The sequence below is a fragment of the Malaclemys terrapin genome, chromosome 20 (assembly GCF_027887155.1).
Source record: "Malaclemys terrapin pileata isolate rMalTer1 chromosome 20, rMalTer1.hap1, whole genome shotgun sequence".
In the NCBI taxonomy this organism is placed as follows: domain Eukaryota; kingdom Metazoa; phylum Chordata; order Testudines; family Emydidae; genus Malaclemys; species Malaclemys terrapin.
Window position 1 is genome coordinate 15,510,159 of NC_071524.1, and position 18,829 is coordinate 15,528,987.

An 18,829-nucleotide genomic window follows, 5' to 3' on the forward strand; every position below is an offset into this window, starting at 1 on the left:
GGCAAATCCACCAGGCTTTGATCGGCTCCTTCCCCCGGCTACCCCTGCCTGCATGGGAAGGGAAAGGCCTGCAGAGCAGGGCTGTCTAGCATTCACAGGTGCCCTCAGCCAGACGCCCTTAAAATCCCCTTTTCTTTCGGTGTTGCTGCAAGGCAACAGGGACTGAAGCTTGCGCTAAATAAAAGGCTGAGTCTCCCCCCATCCCCCAGGTCCCAGGCTATGAAATCCCCCGTGGATCAGCCCAAGGGGCTACACAGCCAGGGAGGTCCCTTGCCCACAGGTGTTAGACAGGACAACTCAGTGGAACGGGCCCTGCTGGGCAGGTGGGAAGCGTTCCAGGGCTGGAGCATGAAGGGCTGGTCTAGTGGCTGGGGCGTGGGCATAGGCGAGTGAAAAGCACTTACACCGTCCCCCCTGGGACATGCACACGGTTCCCTGCTCCGCCTTGGGTCTGCTTCTTCCTCCCGCTCTCCGGTCCACGGGGCAGAGCAGCGTCTTGGAGCTAAGCTGGGGGGGGGAGAGGGGCACGCCTTCACATGCCCCTCCCGCTCAGCGCCAGGGGCAAGGAGAGGCCGAGGCTCGCCCAGCCCATGACCCGTCCCGCTGAGCGTGTACAGGAAGGGCTGCCAGAGTGCACAGCCCGTCCTACAAAGTCCAAGGAGGCGTGCGGGAGGCCGGATGGAGGAGCGGCTGCATTCCAGGGACTGTGGTTCCGCTTCCCCCGGGGGAGGGGAGAGGGCCTGTAGCTTGCCGAACCGGAGAAATTAGTCCGCTTGGCACCATCGGTTCCTAGGCAAGGTGTCACTCTCCCTGTGGGGAAACTGAGGCACGGAAAGGGAGGGAGAGACTTGTCCAGAAAGGTAATGGCACAGCTGGGAAAGAAACCCAGGAGTCCTGGCTCCCAAATTCCAACCGCCCATGAAACACTCTTCCCCTAGGAGTCCTGACACCCAGCTCCCACTGCTCAGCCACGCCGCCCTCCCCAGAGGCAGGCGTAGAACCCAGGAGTCCTGATGCCCGGCCCCACCGCTCCTTGCTCAGGGCTCACCTGTTGCCCAGATATTTTCCCCTCTCCCGCTGTACATTGCTGTGTCATAAAGCTCCCACCAGCCCCTAGACACGCACGGCTCCCTCCTCGGTCTTGGTTCCAGGGCTGCTGTTTGGGGGAGGGCAGGAGCCCCCCTCCCGCTGGCTGGTAGCAGACTCCTTCCCTGCTTAGAAACCTTGAGGCTCAGCAAGTCTTGATATGGTTTTAACGCTACCATCTATTAGGTGTATTACGGTAGCAGCTAGCCGTCCCAGCCCCCTTTACAGGGGGTGTGGCACAAATCAGCGCCATGTATGTCTACACTGCATTGTGCCTCAGGTTTGAGCCCAAGCTCCCCCCATCCACACACAGATCAGCCTGACTGGGATCGCCAGGGTCCTCCGAGGACCCACCGGGGGCCTTCGGAGACTCGGGTCCAAACCCCGTCCTTTTGCAGGGTGGACGCAGCCCCAAGTCAGCAGCTCGCGGACGGGTGAGCACGGCTGGGAGCCGTTTGACAGGGCAGGTGGCCGCTCAGGAGACCCAGGCGCAGGGTTTACAGCCAGACACTAAGGCCCCGTCTCCACTAGAGCTTACTTCGGTGTAACGTACGGCACTGAATAATCCACACCCCTGAGCAACAATAACGAGGAGTCCGGTGGCACCTTAAAGAGAAACAGATGTATTTGGGCATAAGCTTTCGTGGGTTAAAAAACCCTCTTCTTCAGATGCATGGAGTGAAAATTATAGATATTCATAGAATAGAATCATAGAATATCCGGGTTGGAAGGGTCCTCAGGAGGTTCTAGTCCAACCCCCTGCTCAAAGCAGGACCAACCCCAACTAAATCATCCCAGCCAGGGCTTTGTCAAGCAGGGCCTTAAAAACCTCTAAGGAAGGAGATTCCACCACCTCCCTAGGGAACCCATTCCAGTGCTTCACCACCCTCCTAGTGAAATAGTGTTTCTTAATATCCAACCTAGACCTCCCCCACTGCAACTTGAGACCATTGCTCCTTGTTCTGTCATCTGCCACCACTGAGAACAGCCGAGCTCCATCTTCTTATATCTATATATATATTTGTAAGGTAACTCCCTTCTCTTCATGTGCCAATATATATTTATGCCTCCATGCATCTGAAGAAGGGAGGTTTTTGACCCACGAAAGCTTATGCCCAAATAAATCTGTTCGTCTTTAAGGTGCCACCGGACTCCTCGTTGTTTTTGTGGATACAGACTAACACAGCTACCCCTCTGATACCCCTGAGCACCATAAGCTACACCGACCTACGTGCAGGCCTGGCCGGTCTGTCGGCGGGCGAGCTTCTCCCGCTGCCATCCTGCCGCCGCTTCACCAGACAGGCCACCGCGCCACGAGAGGCCAAGCGAAGCAGCCACGGCAGACTCGGCTCCCCGGCGGGAGGTGCCGCCGCACTCGCGGCGCTTTGGCAGAAGCTGTTCACGGCTGAATCCCAGCCCCCTGGCCCGCCCTGTTTTCCAAATGGAGGCAAAAATTCCTCTGTGTCGTGGGCAAACGCACCGCAGCCGGCAGCTGCTTGGGGCAGGGACCAGCTCGGTTCTGCGGCTGTACAGCACCGAGCGCAGCAGGGTCCGGGGCCATGACTGGGGCGCCTAGGGGCTACCATAATACAACTAATAGCAATAAAAATGTACAGCACCTGGCACAATGGGGGCCTGGGCCATGCCACAGGCTCCTAGGTGTTACCGCAGATCACCTCATACCAAATAATGGCACCAGTCCCAAAGCAACAGCCCAACACACTGTGGCTGCAGCTGGAGGGCACGAGAGCCTTTTGCTCGGAGGTTGCGACGGAGCCTGGATTAATGATGCTGTGGCACCGGGAACCGAACCGGGGCCCTCCAGAGCTAACAGCAGTGTAGTGAGGGGACTGTACCAACTCACATCATGTGGGGATTAGCACAGCAGGGGACCTGTCAATGCACCCCTGGGTGACACAAGCCCATTCCAACAGCTCACCCTCGCAGAGCTAGGCTGGGAACCCAGGAGCTAGGCTGGGAACCCTGCCTTTTACCCCCCCACGCCCAGCCACCACACGGAGGGCACTTTTCCCACACTATACGCTCTGTAGAACAAGCCAAGGGGGAATCACAGTTTTGCCACGCGATGGTCATTGAGGGTGGTAGTTGGATGTTTGCTTATCCCCATGCAACACAACGGGCTGGGGGTGAATTTCCGGTACTTGGGATTGAACCTTTGACTTCCAGGTAGGTACAGCCAGAGGCATCTCCAGCATCTATGGCAGAGTCTGGTCACTAGGGGGGCAGAGAGCCACATGGTAGGTAACAGAATAGCTGCAATATGATCCCCCCCCTCCCATGACACCTCCTCCCTCCATCCTGGGGGGACCATGCAGCTTTCACGGCCCCGGGGCGTCCAGTCCCAGGGCAGTGGCGGTTTGCAGGAGCCAGCGTGGAGCAGCTGCCGCGTTCTTGGTCGCTGTCCCACTAGAGCTGGGTTCGAGGTGCGAGGCCCCGGGTCCCACTCCCCAAGCCAGCCAGTCCGGAGCCAGCACCCACTAGAGGGGAAAGGCCCCATGCCCTATTCCTCAACCCCCTAGGCCAGCCAGTCCCCCCACCCTTCGGGCCAGGTTGGAGCCAGCGCCCTCTAGAGGGAAAGGTCCCATGCCCCATTCCCTAATCCCCCACCCCCCGAGCCAGCCAGTTCCCCCCACTAGGGAGGCCAGGTTACAGGCAGTGCCCCAGTCCCCTGCTATCAGCCTGGGTTTAAGAGTGTATTGGGTTGGTTTGTTTTTAAAATCACCTTCATTTCAAAGCAAAAAATGATCCGTACACCAAGATCTGCACTGTGGGTTTATTTAACCGTGTTGTGTCACTACAGGCAGCGCTACGCAGCTGAGGGGGGTGTATAGGAAGAAGGCAGGCCCGGGGCTAACGCAGGGAATTAGACTGCCTAGAATCCACCCGACAGTTTAGTAAAACCAGCCACTCCTTTTGGGTGCCCAACCTGGGCTAGATTTTCGGAAGCCTTGAGCACTCTCAGCTCCCCTTGGCTTTAACCAACCCAGCCTGGGACCCAGGCATCCTGGCTGCCCAGTGCTAGCGGTGAGAGTAATTACCCACCGGAGTCTGGTGGATTCTCCAGGCGCGTTTAAAATCAAGCCGGGATGTTTTTCTAGATCTGTTCTGGGAAGTGTTTTGGGGCCATTGTCTGGCCTGTGTTATAGGTCAGACTAGATGATCATGTTGCCTGTCTCTCTGCGGTCAGACAACGAACCGTGACAATCACAATGCCCCATTGGGCCTTAGAATCGACACATTCCCCTGCTTTAACCACTAGACTACTCCCTTCTGCCCAGAGCCAGGAAGAGAACCCAGGAGTCCTGACACCCTGTTCCTGTCCTCTAACTACTAGACACCACTCCTCTCCCAGAGCCATAAATAGCACCCAGGAGCCCCACCCCGCTGCTCCCCCGGCTCTAACCACTCCATCCCACTCCCTCCCAGAGCTGGGAATGGAACCCAGGAGTCCTGACACCCAGTCCCCCTGCTCTAACCACTCCATCCCACTCCCTCCCAGAGCTGGGAATGGAACCCAGGAGTCCTGGGCCGTGCACCCAGTCATTCAAAATCAGCCGCCCGTTTTGGAAGATTTGGGAGCTCAGCACGGACTGTCCTGACCCGCTGAAAGCTCCAACCCTCCACTTGGTGACTCACGCAACAGCTGTTGAGAAAGCAGCGGTTTGGGTCCCAAAGAAGGCCAGGTCGCAAGACAGCATCAAAAAATAAATAAATAGAAAAAAATTGGCCCCTGTGCAGATCAGAGGGCGCGTCGAAAGGTGACCTGCCGAGGAAACAAAGACTGGATCTGTGCCCTCGTCTGTCTGTCTTAGCCCTGGTCTGTGTCAGAAAGGCGTCCCGAGCCAATTCAAGTGGACCAGCATGGACCCAGCGACATCAGTACAAATGTCCTTTTGCGGTCGTGATAGGGTTAACTAGGTTGCCCAGAGTATTATGGGATGGAGCCATGCTCTACCCTTCTCCCCCCCCTTACTTCCGGCACCCCCTAGAGGTTAGGTTAAGGCTTGACCCTAGGATATGGGAGTGTGGCATCCCTTTTCCAGCTCGGCCGCAGCCTTCCTGTAAGACCTTGGAGAGAGGCCGAGGGAGTTTCCCGCCACTTGGCCAGCGCGCGCACACTGTTGTGATGCAATCAAGCAAAGCAACCCCTTCCCAGCCTGCAGGCCCTGGAGTGGACGTATTTTCCCTCGCAACTTGCAAACCCAGGGATGAGGCAAAACACAAGATAGCGCCGGAGGGGGGAATCGAGGCACTTCCTGCAGAAAACAAGGATTAGCAGCAACCATTCCATCGGCTACTGCCTTGCAAACGAAAGCAATTTTCCCAGCAATCAAACCTCCAGGAGTTTGTCACCAGCTCAGAAAGCTGGAGGGGAAAGTTTAGAAGGCGGGCGCACGAGGCACCGAAACTGCAGAACATGCCAGGGTTCATCGCAGGATGAGGGGACGAGGCGAGACGTGGCCACGTGTCCGTGGCAGAGCAAAAAGCATCAGCGGAATATTGCTCGCTTGGCGGTGGCCGAGAGGCCAGGACTGACGGGGGGACGTGGGGTTAATCGAGGATGACCGCTGGCAGAAGGGAAGAACCTGGCCCAAAGCAGGAGAATTAGCACCAGCCATGGAAACAGCCGTGAGAAACTGACAAGAGTTGCTCTCAGACAGCAGGGGCAGAAATCAAAGGTCCGCCCGCAAATGCGGAATGCTGCTTTATTTCATGGCATCGCAAGAGAGTTGGGGGGGATGACGGCGAAACAGAGAGAGGGTAAGCCCACAATACTCCAAGTTAATTAATAGGCAGCAGGTTTAAAACAAACAAAAGGAAGTATTTCTTCACACAACGCACAGTCAACTTGTGGAACTCCTCGCCAGAGGATGTTGTGAAGGCCAAGACTATAACAGGGTTAAAAAAAGAACTAGATAAGTTCATGGAGGATAGGTCCATCAATGGTTATTAGCCAGGACGGGCAGGGATGGTGTCCCTAGCCTCTGTTTGCCAGAAGCTGGGAATGAGCGACAAGGGATGGATCACTTGATGATTCCCTGTTCTGTTCATTCCCTCTGGGGCACCTGCCATTGGCCACTGTCGGAAGACAGGACACTGGGCTAGATGGACCTTTGGTCTGACCCAGTAGGGCCGTTCTTATGTTCTTATGCTCCAGGGAACCCAATTAACACGGTCGTGACCACTTTACTCCCACAGCTAGTTCCATACATGATGGAGAATAATACTGGTTTAAGGCCCCTTTATACCAGTATAACTGCATCCACACTACGGTTTATACCGGTATAACTATATCGGTTAAAAACATCACATTCCTAACCCATAGAGTGATACCAGGACAAACTCTATGTGTAGACCAGGCCTTACGGTTTTCTAGTGCTCCCCATCGTTGTGGAATTTGGGGGCCTGCCGTGTGAAATGAGCAATAGCCTCGTCCCTAGTGGATTTCATGGCGTTCTCCGTTTCTGGGGTGAAAATTCTGCCGGGTGGGGATTTGGCTTTTTGCGCTTGAGTTAATTCCTGCGTTTGGAGTGTGTGTGTGTGTGTGGGGGGGGGGTGTCATGGGGCCGAAGGGCGTGTCTGTGTCGTGAGCGTCAATCTGACGGTGAAAACACTTCTTTAGGATGGATACAGATTTCAACCTAGTTTATGGCCGCTTAGCTTAAATGTCACAGGCTCTCTGTGTGACCTGATGTCTCCGACCCTCAAAGGTATTTAGGCGCCTAACTTCCGCTGATTTCAAATAAAGTTAGGAAGCTAAATACCTCTGTGGATCTGGGCCTCGGTTTCCCCATCTGTGTAATGGGGGATACCCGCATTTCCTTCCCTCACATAGGGACTGTGAGATACGGATGTTCAAGGCCCTATGGGAGGGGGAAGCGCCTGACACAGAGGAAGTCCCCCGCTGCCGCGGAACCATTCAGAGCCAGTTTGAATTCAAGCCACTTCATCGTTCGCCTTCTAAGCTCCCCTTAAAACTCTCCTTTGCCCCCAAGCCCACAAAAATCTTGACAGCGGTAGCGCCTGGCAGAGTGGGGGGCCTGTTCCGTGACTGGGGCGCCAAGGTGTTACCGTAATACATGTAATAACAATAAAAATGTACAGCACCTGGCACAAAGGGGGCGTGGTCCATGGCTAGGGCTCGTAGGTGCTACCATAATACAAAGAATAAATAATCGTTAAGGTGGGTTTGCACTCATTTAACGAAGTTGGCTTTGAATTTTGGGGGCGGGAGGTTTAGTTAAATTGGTGTAATTTTTGTGCCTAGACCAGCCCCAGGGCTAGTTCTCCATCGAGTCCTGCCGGGTAGATTGCCAGGTCAATGTTTCTACTGTCAAAGCTTGCTGTGCTGTCATCTCAAACTGAGATCAGGGCCCCATGGGAGACTGCCCCTGCCCCAAACAGCTTCCAGTCTAACCGGGCAAAGGCACAGTCATTGTATAGACTGGGGGGGGGGACGGACCCAGGCCTAGAAAGATGAAGTAACTTGCCAAAGGTCACACAGGGAAGCTGTAGCAGAGGTGGGGAGTGCCCCTTGGTCTCCTGCATCCCTCGCCAGTGCTTTAACCACAGCGTAAGGTTACTTCTGTTCTATTGCCCCCTCTCCCTGAGGTCCACGTGATTTCACTGCCCCTCTCCAGCATCAGTTTTACACCGGCACCCAGTACAGGGTCATCAACCAGGTTTGAACCTGCCCAGATTGTCTCCTTGTCTCCCGCTCTGTCTGTCTCTACCTCAGCACGGGCCTCCACCACTCAAGCTAACAGAGTCACTCCCAGAGCTGGCAGCGGTAGTAGACTGTTACCAGCTTGCAAGAAATGGTTGTTCTTCCCATTTGGCAGCTGGGGCGGACTGAGTTTAATTTCTCAGGGTGTCTGGATCCATTGTAAAGAAGCCTAACGGGGAGAGGGCACCCACCCTAATTTCATTTCCCTTCGCGAGTCACCTTTAACACTGCCGCTCTGCCAACTCGGGGGATGTTTAACCCCTTCCCCGGCGCTGCTAGATGGGCCTGGCGGATAACAGTCCATATATAGAAATCAAGGCCCTCACGCCGGTCTCTAAAGCCGACTCCTGTTCTCGGCCCCTTTTCCCTTCCAGGAAGCTCACCCAGAACTGCCTATACCCAAAGTAGAAAGGGTTCAGAGATAGTTTACTGCCTCTACCTGCTGCAGCGACCCCTGGGGGGGGACCCCGGCTACACAGATGGGGCCTCCGACCAGCAGCAAAAATCCAGCCTCTGCCCTGGAATCACAACTGGATTCAGCTGGAATCATAGTCTGTGAAAGTAATAAGCAAGGGCAGTCCTTGTGGACAGGGGGAAGGAGAGGTCCTATGGGAATATCCCAGCAAGCCAAGCCAAGCGCTACGCCGCCCGCTCTTGGACCTATATGCTGTTCAGGATGGATCCAGTCCCGGGTTTCTTCAAGGCAGGGGATTTGATGCTGCCCGATTTCTCCTCTTCCTCGTAGTACCCCCGTTTCATGGTGGCCGTCAGGTACCTGAACAGACTCTGCAAGGGGAGGGGAGAGAGAATGCAAAAGGGGTGAAGCAGGCCTGGCCGGGCGGCTGGTTCGTGCATGGTCGCCCTGGGGCCAGGGAGGTGCCTTTTGCCCTCCCTGTGACAATCCACTCATGTCTGGCTAAGTTGGAAGTTTTTTGGAGGGGGGGATATCTCAGTTCTCATGTGCTCAGTAGAGACTGGTTAGAGTTTGGCAACTAAATTCCCCAAAGATTCCGTCTGCATTGAGCATGCTCCAGCCCAAGGCTGCAGGGGCTGGCAGGATAGTCCCTCTGCGTGATCTGTATCGCAATACAGCCCCCTTTGCACTCCCTGAATACACCGTGCAGGGCCTAGCCCAGTCCCCAGTTAGGGTAGCCTGAGGGCTGCTCTAAGTCACACTCCATCCCCTGTGGGCCCTGGGGGGGGCAGCGAATAGCCACAGCGCAGTGCGCTCCGGCCACGCCCCCCATCCGCCCCTCGTGGGCCCTGGGGAGGCCTGTATGGGGTGGATCGTCAGTGGACCATTTCAATCCACATCAAGGCCCCTGGATGCTGCCAGAGGAGCCTGTGTGTTGCTGAGAACTGGGCTCCAAACCCACTACTAGGCCAACCAGGAGGGCAAAGCCCCCCCATAAGTCCCCCAAGCGGCCGCGTCTAGTTCCCCTCTGGCTGCAGCTGACGGCGGGAGCCCCACACAAAGGGCTCAGGGCAGGATGAAGGGGTCCAGCCCACCCAGGTGCGGACGGGACCTCTGCCAGCGGCAGCATGGAAGCTGCTCCCTACCTGCCAGGCCTCCTCCACTTCCGGCGTCCAGCGCTCCTTGAGGATGGGCTGCACGGTGCTGATAAACTGGATGCCCACGTACTGGAAACAGAGAGCCGAGGTGGGGTCAGAGGGAGGTGCCAGCCCCAGCCCTTCCCTGCCCGGGCTACAGATGGATCCGGACGTGGCTGGGCACCGCCGTCCACACAGATTGCCAATCCATACTCGCAAATTGCTGGGGGGAAGTGGTTCCTACTGGGATGTGCTGGGAAAAGCGGTTTGCACTGGTGGATTGTGGGGAAATCGGTTCGCACCAGGGTATACTGGGACTGGGAAAATTGGTGCGTCCTGGTGAACGGTGGAAAACGCCATTTGTACTGGAGCATGAAGGGGGCCGGGGGGGGGGGGGGGAGGGAAGCAGTTTGTACCAGTGCATGCTGGGGAAATCGGTTCGAACTGGTGAACTGTGGGGGAACAGTGGTTTGTACTGGAGCATGCTGGGAAAAGCGGTTCGTCCTAGTGAATTGTGGGAAAAGCTGTTCCTACGGGAGCAGGCCGGGGAAAAAAGCCATTTGGACAAGTGCATGCTGGGGGAAAAGCATTTGTACCTGAGCATGCTGGGAAAAAAGATATTTCTACTCATGCATGCTGAGAAAAAAGCTGTTTATACTAGTGCATGATGGGAAAAAGCTGTTTGTACCAGAGCATGCTGGGAAAAAAAGCAGTTTGTACCTGTGCATGCTGGGAAAATTGCTTTGTACTGGAATGTGCTGGGGAAATGGCTCCCATCCTGCCACTATGGTGCAATGCACTCTGGGATACCCTCCTGCACAGAACGGCAGAGCCTGGTTCCAAACACCCACGGGGGTAAGCAGATCCCACAGGAGCTCCCCCAACTCCTCACAGAATGGGGAGGTCCGCCCCCTACCCTGCCGCCAGGTCCCTGGGGCGCTCACCTCATAGTACTTGGGAGGGGCGTTGTATCTGTAGTGACTCCTGCCGAGCTCGAAGGCCAGCTGTTCCAGCTTGTCCTCTTGGTCCAGCCGGGCCACGCTTTTCTCAATGAAGGACATCACCCTGGGGTGGGGGAGAATCAAGCGTTGGATTGGGGGCGTGGCTGCATCGCTCCCCAGGGGTCAGAGAAGTATGCGGGAGATGTGCCATACTCTGCCAACATCCAGCCCTCTAGCCTGACAAAGCTGAGGGAGCCCACCTTACGCCAGGAGAAATTCCTTCCTGACCCCCTCCAGCACCAATGCCCTGATGCATGAACATGAAGAACCCTCAGGCCTCATGTCCAGAGGCTCTGAGCCTTGGTAGCTGCCACTGGCTGCACAGTGAGTTGTGGGTGCTCAGCACCTCTGTAAAGCAAGCCCCGGGCACAGGTCTAGCGTCGACCTGGCTCAGTAACGTTCTTTGGCAGGGAGTTCCACAGGCTAACAAGGGCTGGTCTGCAGATGTCAGGGCCTTGTTCTTCAGACAGTAATAATATCCATCTAGCAAATTAACTGACTAACCAACTCCCCCCAGCCCCCCACAGTTCTGTTCCCAGCCCCCCAAAGCTCCCCCGGCTCCTCTCCAACCCCTCCAACTTTCTTCCCAGGCCCCCCACCCCATACCACGGTTGGGCACCCCTTATGGGACTGACTCCAGCCCTTACCCTCCCTGTCTCAGACCACTCTCATTTCCATGGCTTGATTACTTTACCATTCAAAACCGGGTCTGGTGGGAGAGCCCACCCTCGTTTTGGGGAGCAGCTCCCCTTTCCACGCTAGCCAGCATGGGGAGGTGAGACGCCGCTACCCGCCCAGATCCAGGAACAAACCCAGGAGTTCTGGTTCCCAGCCTCTCTCCTGCTCTGACCACTAGACCCCACTCCCCTCACCTCTGAGATCCAGGAATAGAACCCAGGAGTCCTGGTTCCTGTCGCTCAGCCACTTGCATTAGCCTTGTGCCCCAAGGGCCGCGCCCTCACAGACCCAGGAGCTCAGGCCTGGCGTGGTAGCGGGTTCCCTGGCACCCCCACAGGGACCCACCTCAGGCCATGGGCTCGCAGCTCCTTGTTCATCTTGAGCTGCTCCAGGTCCTCGATGTCCCGGAAGAGGAAGAAGACGTCTTTGCACTCGGGGTGGGTCTCGAATAACCTGAGCGGGGGAGAGGAGACAGACTCAAGGGGATCGGGCACACGCACGAGCCGTTTCACTGGGTCTTTTTGTACCACAGGGCAGCTGGGTGACGTGCACGGGCGTGACCCCTAGTGGTGGTGTCAAAATAACCCTCTGCCACGTATCCTGCCCCTTCCCCCTCCACAGCACATCACAAAGGTGGGAGCCGGTCACCTGCCTGCACAGATGGCAATGTGGGAAGTGACTTGACCTCGGAAGTGACCAGGAGAGAACCCAGGAATCCTGACTAAGTGCCCCTCGTGTAACTGGCAGAGCAGCCCTCCCCTCCCAGAGCAGAACCCAGGAGCCATGCCTCCCAGCCCCCCCCCTCCCCCCCGCTGTAACCACTAGACCCCACTCCCCTCCCAGAGCCAGGCGTGGAACCCAGAAGTCCTGGCTCCTGGGCCCGGAACACTAAGGGGCTCAGACCACACACCTTTTCACAGGGTTTGGTGAGATACTGGAATTCCCTTTTATCATTTATTACCCGTATTACTGTCATGTCGAGAGGTGCCAGCAAGACTGGGGCCTCACTGTGCCAGGCAGTGCCAAGACCTCAGTCACTGTGTGTCCAGGCAGCGCCCGGCACGACGGGGCCCCAATCTCAGTCGCTGTGTGTCTGGGCAGTGCCCGGCTCAACGGGGCCCCGATCTCGGTCGCTGTGTGTCCGGGCAGCGCCTGGCACGACGGGGCCCCGATCTCAGATGCAGCCTGCGGGTGCTACCGTAATCCAGTAGCCCTAATGTAGACAGACTGGATAGGAAGGCTCCTGTCCGCTTGCGGGGCCCCATTTTGCCGAGCCCCACAGAAACAAGCGCACAGCTGGGCTAACACTCCGCACGAAGCGCTTCGGGGGATGCTCCGCAAGCATCCGTGCTAAACACAGCGCTCTTGGGCGAGTGATTGCTCTGCACAGGGGAGCTCTGGGAGAGCCATCTGTCAGCACCTCGCCCCATGCGGCACGGCCGGGGGGGAACCCGATTCACAGCTGCTTGCGCCCAGTGGAAGGCAGCAGCAAATTGCAGGCAGCGGTGCCACAGGCTTCGAGGCTTGTTGGCTTTTGCCGGCTAAGCAGAGTCCGGCCCGATCAGTATCAGAAATGTGGGGTTGGAAGAGACCTCAGGAGGTCATCAGATCCAGTCCCCTGCGCTGAGGCCGGGCCGAGTAAACCTAGGCCAGCCCCAACCGGGTTTGTCCGTCCAGTTCTGAAAAACCTCCAATGACGGGGATCCCACAACCTCCCTTGGACGCCTGTTCCGGAGCTTCCCTCCCCGGAGAGTTAGAAAGTTTCTCCTAATAGCTCACTTCAATCTCCCGGGCTGTGGATTAACCCGTTAGGTCTTGTCTTGCCGTCGGCGGACATGGAGAACAGCTGATCCTCGTCCTCTTTAGAACAGCCCTTGACGTATCTGACGACGGTTCTCAGATCCCCCCTTCAGTCTTTTTTCTCCAGACTAAACAGGCCCTGGTTTTTTAACCTCTCCTCCTAGGGCAGGTTTGCTGAACCTTGGATTCTTTTTGTTGATCTCCTCTGGGCTCTCTTCAATTTGCCCTCGTCTCTCCTAAAGCGCGGCGCCTAGAACTGGACACCGTCCTCCAGCTGAGGCCTGGTCCCAGGTGAGGCCCAGACTCACTCACTGAGCGTCAGGACTCCTGGGTCCCCTCCCCACCTGTGGCCCAGACTCCCTGTGTGCGTCAGGACTCCTGGGTCCCCTCCCCAGCTGTGGCCCAGACTCCCTGTGTGCGTCAGGACTCCTGGGTCCCCTCCCCAGCTGTGGCCCGGACTCCCTGTGAGCGTCAGGACTCCTGGGTCCCCTCCCCAGCTGTGGCCCAGACTCCCCGTGAGTGTCAGGACTCCTGGGTCCCAACCCCAGCTGTGGCCCAGACTCCCTGTGTGCGTCAGGACTCCTGGGTCCCCTCCCCAGCTGTGGCCCGGACTCCCCGTGAGCGTCAGGACTCCTGGGTCCTCTCCCCAGCTGTGCCTTAGACTTGCTGTGTGACTGTGGGCAAGCTTTTTCACCGCTCCATGCCTCAGTTTCCCCACCAGTAAAAGCAGGTCACGTCCTGGGGTCGGTGAGATTTCCTGCCGCTGTTTGTGAAGTGCTTTGAGAGGCCTGGATTTAAGGCCCCCTATGACATGCCCAGTCTAATGGTCTGTGATTATGCGCTGAGCAAATTCAGTGAAAGGGAATCACGGGTAATTCCTCGCCTGGGGCTAATTCCTCAGCCTCTGCGAGACCCGGCAAGTCCCCAGAGAGGCGCTGGGCTATAGAACTCGGCTCTGCATGCTCCAAAAGCCCAGAAGTGGAAAATCCCCACTGGCTCAGAGCAGTAGAGGGGTTTATGACACATAGTTTGGCCGATTCAGTCAGTGGGCAGCTGGTGACACGGCCTGCACTTTCGTTTATTTGTGAGGGCGGGGGCGGGGGGGAAGGGGGACCCGGTGCTGGTTAATTATGAACCTTTATGCAAAGCGGCCCAATAAAGGAGAGGAGGAAAAGCCGCACGGATGAAATAAAACTCCCTCACGGCTTCCACCGAGATCCGCGGGGCTGCCCACTGGGGAGGAAAGCTAATTGGCGCCCCGGCGCCTGGGGGTGCCACAGAAGTGGGTGACCCCCTGGGCCGTGCCCTTTCTGCAGACCTGACCGTGCCACGGTTTATTGCTGGCGCTGCAACGGGGCTGGCGGGGGTGGGAGGCCGTGTTGGTGCAGAATCCGGTTGCTAAGACGGAGCGAAAGGCGGTCGTCACGTCAGGGCTCCTGGTTCGTCGCACTGCAGAATCCAACCCCTTTATGTGGGGGGGGGAGGGGGCAGCTGTCCTGTGCCAGCCTCAGCTCACCTCTCCAGGTGGAGGGGCGGGAGCGCTTGGGGGAAGGGCCGGGTCTAGGACCAAGGAGAGTTAGCCTGGGAATGCAGCCCCATGGGTGGAGAAGACCAGGGAGCTGGGGGAGCAAACCCCCAGCAGGAGAGAAAGAGACTGGCCTGAGATACCAAGGCCTGGGGAGTGAGACCTGCTGAGAGTAGAACAGAAATCAACGTGGCCTAGTGGATTGACCCTTCGCCTGCCTCGTGCCTCAGTTTCCCCATCTGTCAAATGGGGATAATGCCACTGACCTCTATTGTAAAGTCCTTTGAGATCCTGCTGGATGGGGCGAGCTAGGGCGCGGGAACCCGTGACTTAGAAAGAAACACACCTCAAGCCAGGATGAGAAGGGGCTGCAATCCTTCGGCTGTTGGGCTCTTTGAGACACTGGCCGGCGAGAGCAGAGGACTGGGATGTCAGGGTTCATAAGCCATGCGGTTGTCAGGCAAACACAGGCCTTTTACCCTACAACACTGGCCCCGGGCACGCTGTGGGAAGGGCTCTCCCCTACAGTCCTGCCTGCCAGATGCACCCTGTCCTATTAGGGAACGGGATAGAACACAGGGCGACTGGCTTCTATCCCTGGTTTTGCCACTGATCTGTTGGGTGACTGGGAGCCAGTCATTTTCCATCTCCGTGCCTCAGTTTCCCCTCCCAACCTTTGGGTATTTAGATTGTGAGCTCTTTAGGGCAGGTACTAGCTTTCACTGGATGTCTGTGCAGCGCCCGGCACGATGGGGTCCTGATCTTGGCTGGGGTCTGGGCAGCGCCCGGCGCGACGGGGCCCTGATCTTGACCGGGGTCTGCGCAGCGCCTGGCGCAACGGGGTCCTGATCTCGCCCGGGGTCTGCGCCGCGCCCGGCGCAACGGGGTCCTGATCTCGCCTGGGGTCTGCGCCGCGCCCGGCGCAACGGGGTCCTGATCTCGCCCGGGGTCTGCGCCGTGCAATTTGCATCCTTCTCCTAATGAATCTATAAGGGGCACGAGGCCAAAGTTAAGGGGTGCTGAGATCCAGCCCGCCAGCTCCAGCTCTAATCACAGCCTTTGTTTCCCAGCAGGCCCTAATGACCCTCATTTGGCAGCTGATGCGATCGGACAGGCTTGCCGTGTTTCCAATCAATTTGCTGTTTCCCCTATTGGATTAGCCAGGAGCCCTGCAGGCGGGTAATTGGAGTAATTGATGCCATATGGAACACAGGACGGGCTCAGCTGCCATGGGAGAGGGGCCGGAGTTCCCAGCTAAACAGCCAAGGGGGTGGGGGTTACAGATCACGCTGCCCGGGGAAAGTTAAACCCGGCTGGTGCCTCTTCTCCCTTCCTGGTGGAGGAACGCGGCCTGAAAGAGGCCCGTTTCTCTGCCCCAACTCCTCTGGGCCTGGCTCTCCGTCACGCTCAGCGCCCTTTGCCTCGCTCTGGCAGCCCGAACGGCCCCTGAGCCTCTCGCCAGGGTGGGGGGCTTGGCTATTCTCTGTCCTCCGGGAAATTCGGCCAACATCCGTGCCGCCAACTGTTGTGATTTCGTCAGGAGTCTCCTGATATTTGGGATCTTTTCCCAAAGTCCCAGCTGCGGGAGGCAGGGGATTTTGGGAGTCCCTCGGCTCTCGTTTTAAACAGAAATGACGCTCGCTCCTCCCGGCGGCAGCGAAAAGCTGGGGAATGCCCAGAATCTGTCCTCTCCTTTCAAATCTCGGGGGGGGGGGGGGGGGGGGCGCTAAGCCACGCTGGTGATTCGGGGGACCTTAGCGCGAAGCTGCGACAACTCGCTGACTCCAGGGGAAAGTGCCTGGGGTACCTTAACGGGCTGGCACTGAGGCACGTGGGCCGGGGTGGGCGCAAGCTCTGTGGATGAGTGGCAGCTGGCAGGCTGCGGGTCAGACTTCCCCAGCGCTAAGTATCCAACTGTCCCCTCTGACCTCCCCCCTCCAATGCTTGATCCAGCCAAACAAAGCAGCAGCTAATGGTAAGAGTAAGGGGGGGACGAGGAGGCGGGACTCCTGGGTTCTCTCCCTGCTCTGGGTGGGGAGTGGGGTCTAGTGGTTAGAGCCAAGGGGCCTGGGTGACAGGACTCCTGGGTTCTTTCTGGGAGAGGAGCGGTTAGAGTAGCAGGGCTCAGCATAAGGATTTTGGGGTTCTCGTCCCATGTCTTATAAGGGTATTTGGTCTTGTGGCTGGAGCAATGGGGGTGGGGCCTGGGAGTCAGGACTCCTGGGTTCTGTTCTGAGCCCTGGCACTAACTTTGGGCAGATCCCTCTCTGTGCCTCTGTTCCCCCCTTCTATTAGGAAGGCAAGAAGGATACTGACCTTTCCTTCGGGTAGGGCTTTGAGAGCACGGGATGAGCAGCCCCCCAGTAATCGCAAAGACTATTAATTCAGAGAGAGCCCCACAAGTGCGCTGACTGACAAGTATTTGCTTGAGCGTATTACAATGATAAACTGCGGCTGGCTATGTCTAGCCAAGAGTCCAAAAGCGCTTTACAGACACGCATGCGTTCAGCACCACAAGCCAGTCTCCATACCTCTGGGGAAACTGAGGCAGGGAGAGGGGAGAATTGCCCAGCGTCACACAGTGAGTCAGTGTCGGAACGGAACCCAGGCGTCCTGTTCTCCCCTGGGGTAACGCTCGATCCCACTCCCCTCCCAGGACTAAGTATAGAACCCAGGAGTCCTGGAACCCAGTTCCCCCTCTGCTGTAATCACTAGCCACTGTTCCTCCCCACCCCAAAGCTGGGAATAGGACCCAGGAGTCCTGGCTCCCAGCCCCTCCCAACCCCACTCCCCTCTCCCCTCTCAGAGCTGGGATAGAACCCAGGAGTCCTGGCTCCCAGCCCCCCTCCTCTAACCACTAGACCCCACTCCCCTCCCAAAGCTGGGATGGAACCCAGTCGTCGTCCCCCCCAAACCACCACACCCCACTCCCCTCCCAGAGGTGGGAACAGAACCCAGGAATCAAAACTGACAGCGCTAGTGTTCGAATGTGAAATGCAGGAATAAACACTGGCGCAAGGCCGGAAACAATTTGCCGCTAAGAGTGAGACCCAAAGACTTGTGCCAGGACTTCCTCCGTACAGATCAGTGGTGATCTCGAAGGCTGGCTCCAGACCGGCACCACGGCCACACATCCCCAGCTAGTGCAAACGGGCAGCGTTCCAGTGGAGTCAGACCAGATCCGCAGCCAGTATAAACAGGTTCGGCCCCATCGGAGTCAGATCCCCCAGCTGGTGTGAATGGGCCTGCGCTCCACGGGAGTCAAAGAAGCGATGCCGACTGACATCAGTTGGGGGTCTGGGCCCGTGGGTTCCTTCGTGCCCCCTTGAACACCGGAGAGCTAGACGCACTTTGCTAGAAACACAGAACTTTTTAAAGCCAAGAAACTCCCATCGGCTTCTTACCAACCAAACCAGTCGGGGGATTTTCTTCGGTGGCAAAAACTGTCCCTCACCAGCAACATCCCCAGGCACCCCAGAGCGAGCCGGACTCCAGGACAGCACCAGGGAGGGGAGCGGGGATCACACAGATCGGGGGCGTCTGGACCCGTGTCAACCACCCCAAACCCGCAGCTTCGCTCACCTGATGAAGACAATGATGCCGACCCGAGCGATATTGTCGTGCAGGATCCTCCAGGACTCCTGGATCCGCTCCTTCTGCGCGTCCGCCAGCGGAAAGGGACCTGCCCCCAGCCCGTCGCCTCCGTGCTCCGGGCCCGCTTTCGCCGCCGCTAGGTTTTCCGACGACGGGCTCCGCTTGGACTCCGAGCTGGTTTTCCCCGGGGCGATCCCAGAACCCGACAGAGCGCACCCCATCCCGAGAGGGGACTAAAACCCACCCCCAGCAGAGCTGCAGGGGGTCGGGGGGCCGGACTCCTGGGTTCTATTCCTGGATCTTCCAAACCAGCTAGACAGATAGAGATACAACAAATGAGTTAAGAACCTGCCGCTGGACTGAATTTAAACCTTAGTACCGCCTCTGGGACAGAAGCCCCAGAGCGTGTACCCAAGGGCAGAGCTCGGAGCTCAAAGCACCAGGAACTAGCTAACGATCTAAAGGGAAACAGACCTTCAGCCTGAAGAACAGCTGGCATAAATCAGCTCCTTCCAAGTTGGCTGAGTACACCCACTGGGGATCGGGCCCTGAAACCCCAAACGCTCCCAGCCAACGCCCTGATAACGGGGACCCCCGGTGCAGTCTCATCCACCTACCCTGAGAGCCCCCCACCCCGGGCGACCGGGAGGCTGCTGGAGATGGTGAAAGAGGCCAGCGGCGCGCGCCCGGGTGTGTTTGAAGCTCACGCGTGCAGGTGGATTGTATTTGTACAGAGCTGAACGGTCCAGCCGCTCCAGGGTCCTAGACAGCGCAGGCTGAGCCCTGATCTAAACATAATGAATGGGAGTGTCAGGTCTCCTACTCAGCGCACGTGCTGGTGGGGGG

General features: G+C 57.6%; 1 protein-coding gene across 2 annotated transcripts; it reads right to left on the reverse strand.

The window, feature by feature from the left end:
- Nucleotides 1–3,866: 3,866 nt before the first annotated feature.
- Nucleotides 3,867–18,690, reverse strand: LOC128826528 (cytoglobin-1-like). 2 transcript variants are annotated; one of them, XM_054009851.1, is made up of 6 exons: nt 18,601–18,690; nt 17,972–18,295; nt 11,410–11,517; nt 10,330–10,450; nt 9,395–9,475; nt 3,867–8,620 (listed from the first exon to the last, which is right to left on the reverse strand). In XM_054009851.1, exons 2-6 carry the CDS (start codon nt 18,202–18,204, stop codon nt 8,495–8,497), a joined length of 669 nt encoding a protein of 222 aa, XP_053865826.1. In that variant the 5' UTR covers nt 18,205–18,295; nt 18,601–18,690; the 3' UTR covers nt 3,867–8,494. The 2 variants fall into 2 exon arrangements, with proteins under 2 accessions (XP_053865826.1, XP_053865828.1); XM_054009853.1 differs by lacking the exon at nt 18,601–18,690 and adding an exon at nt 18,458–18,541.
- Between the last annotated feature and the right edge of the window lie 139 nt (nt 18,691–18,829).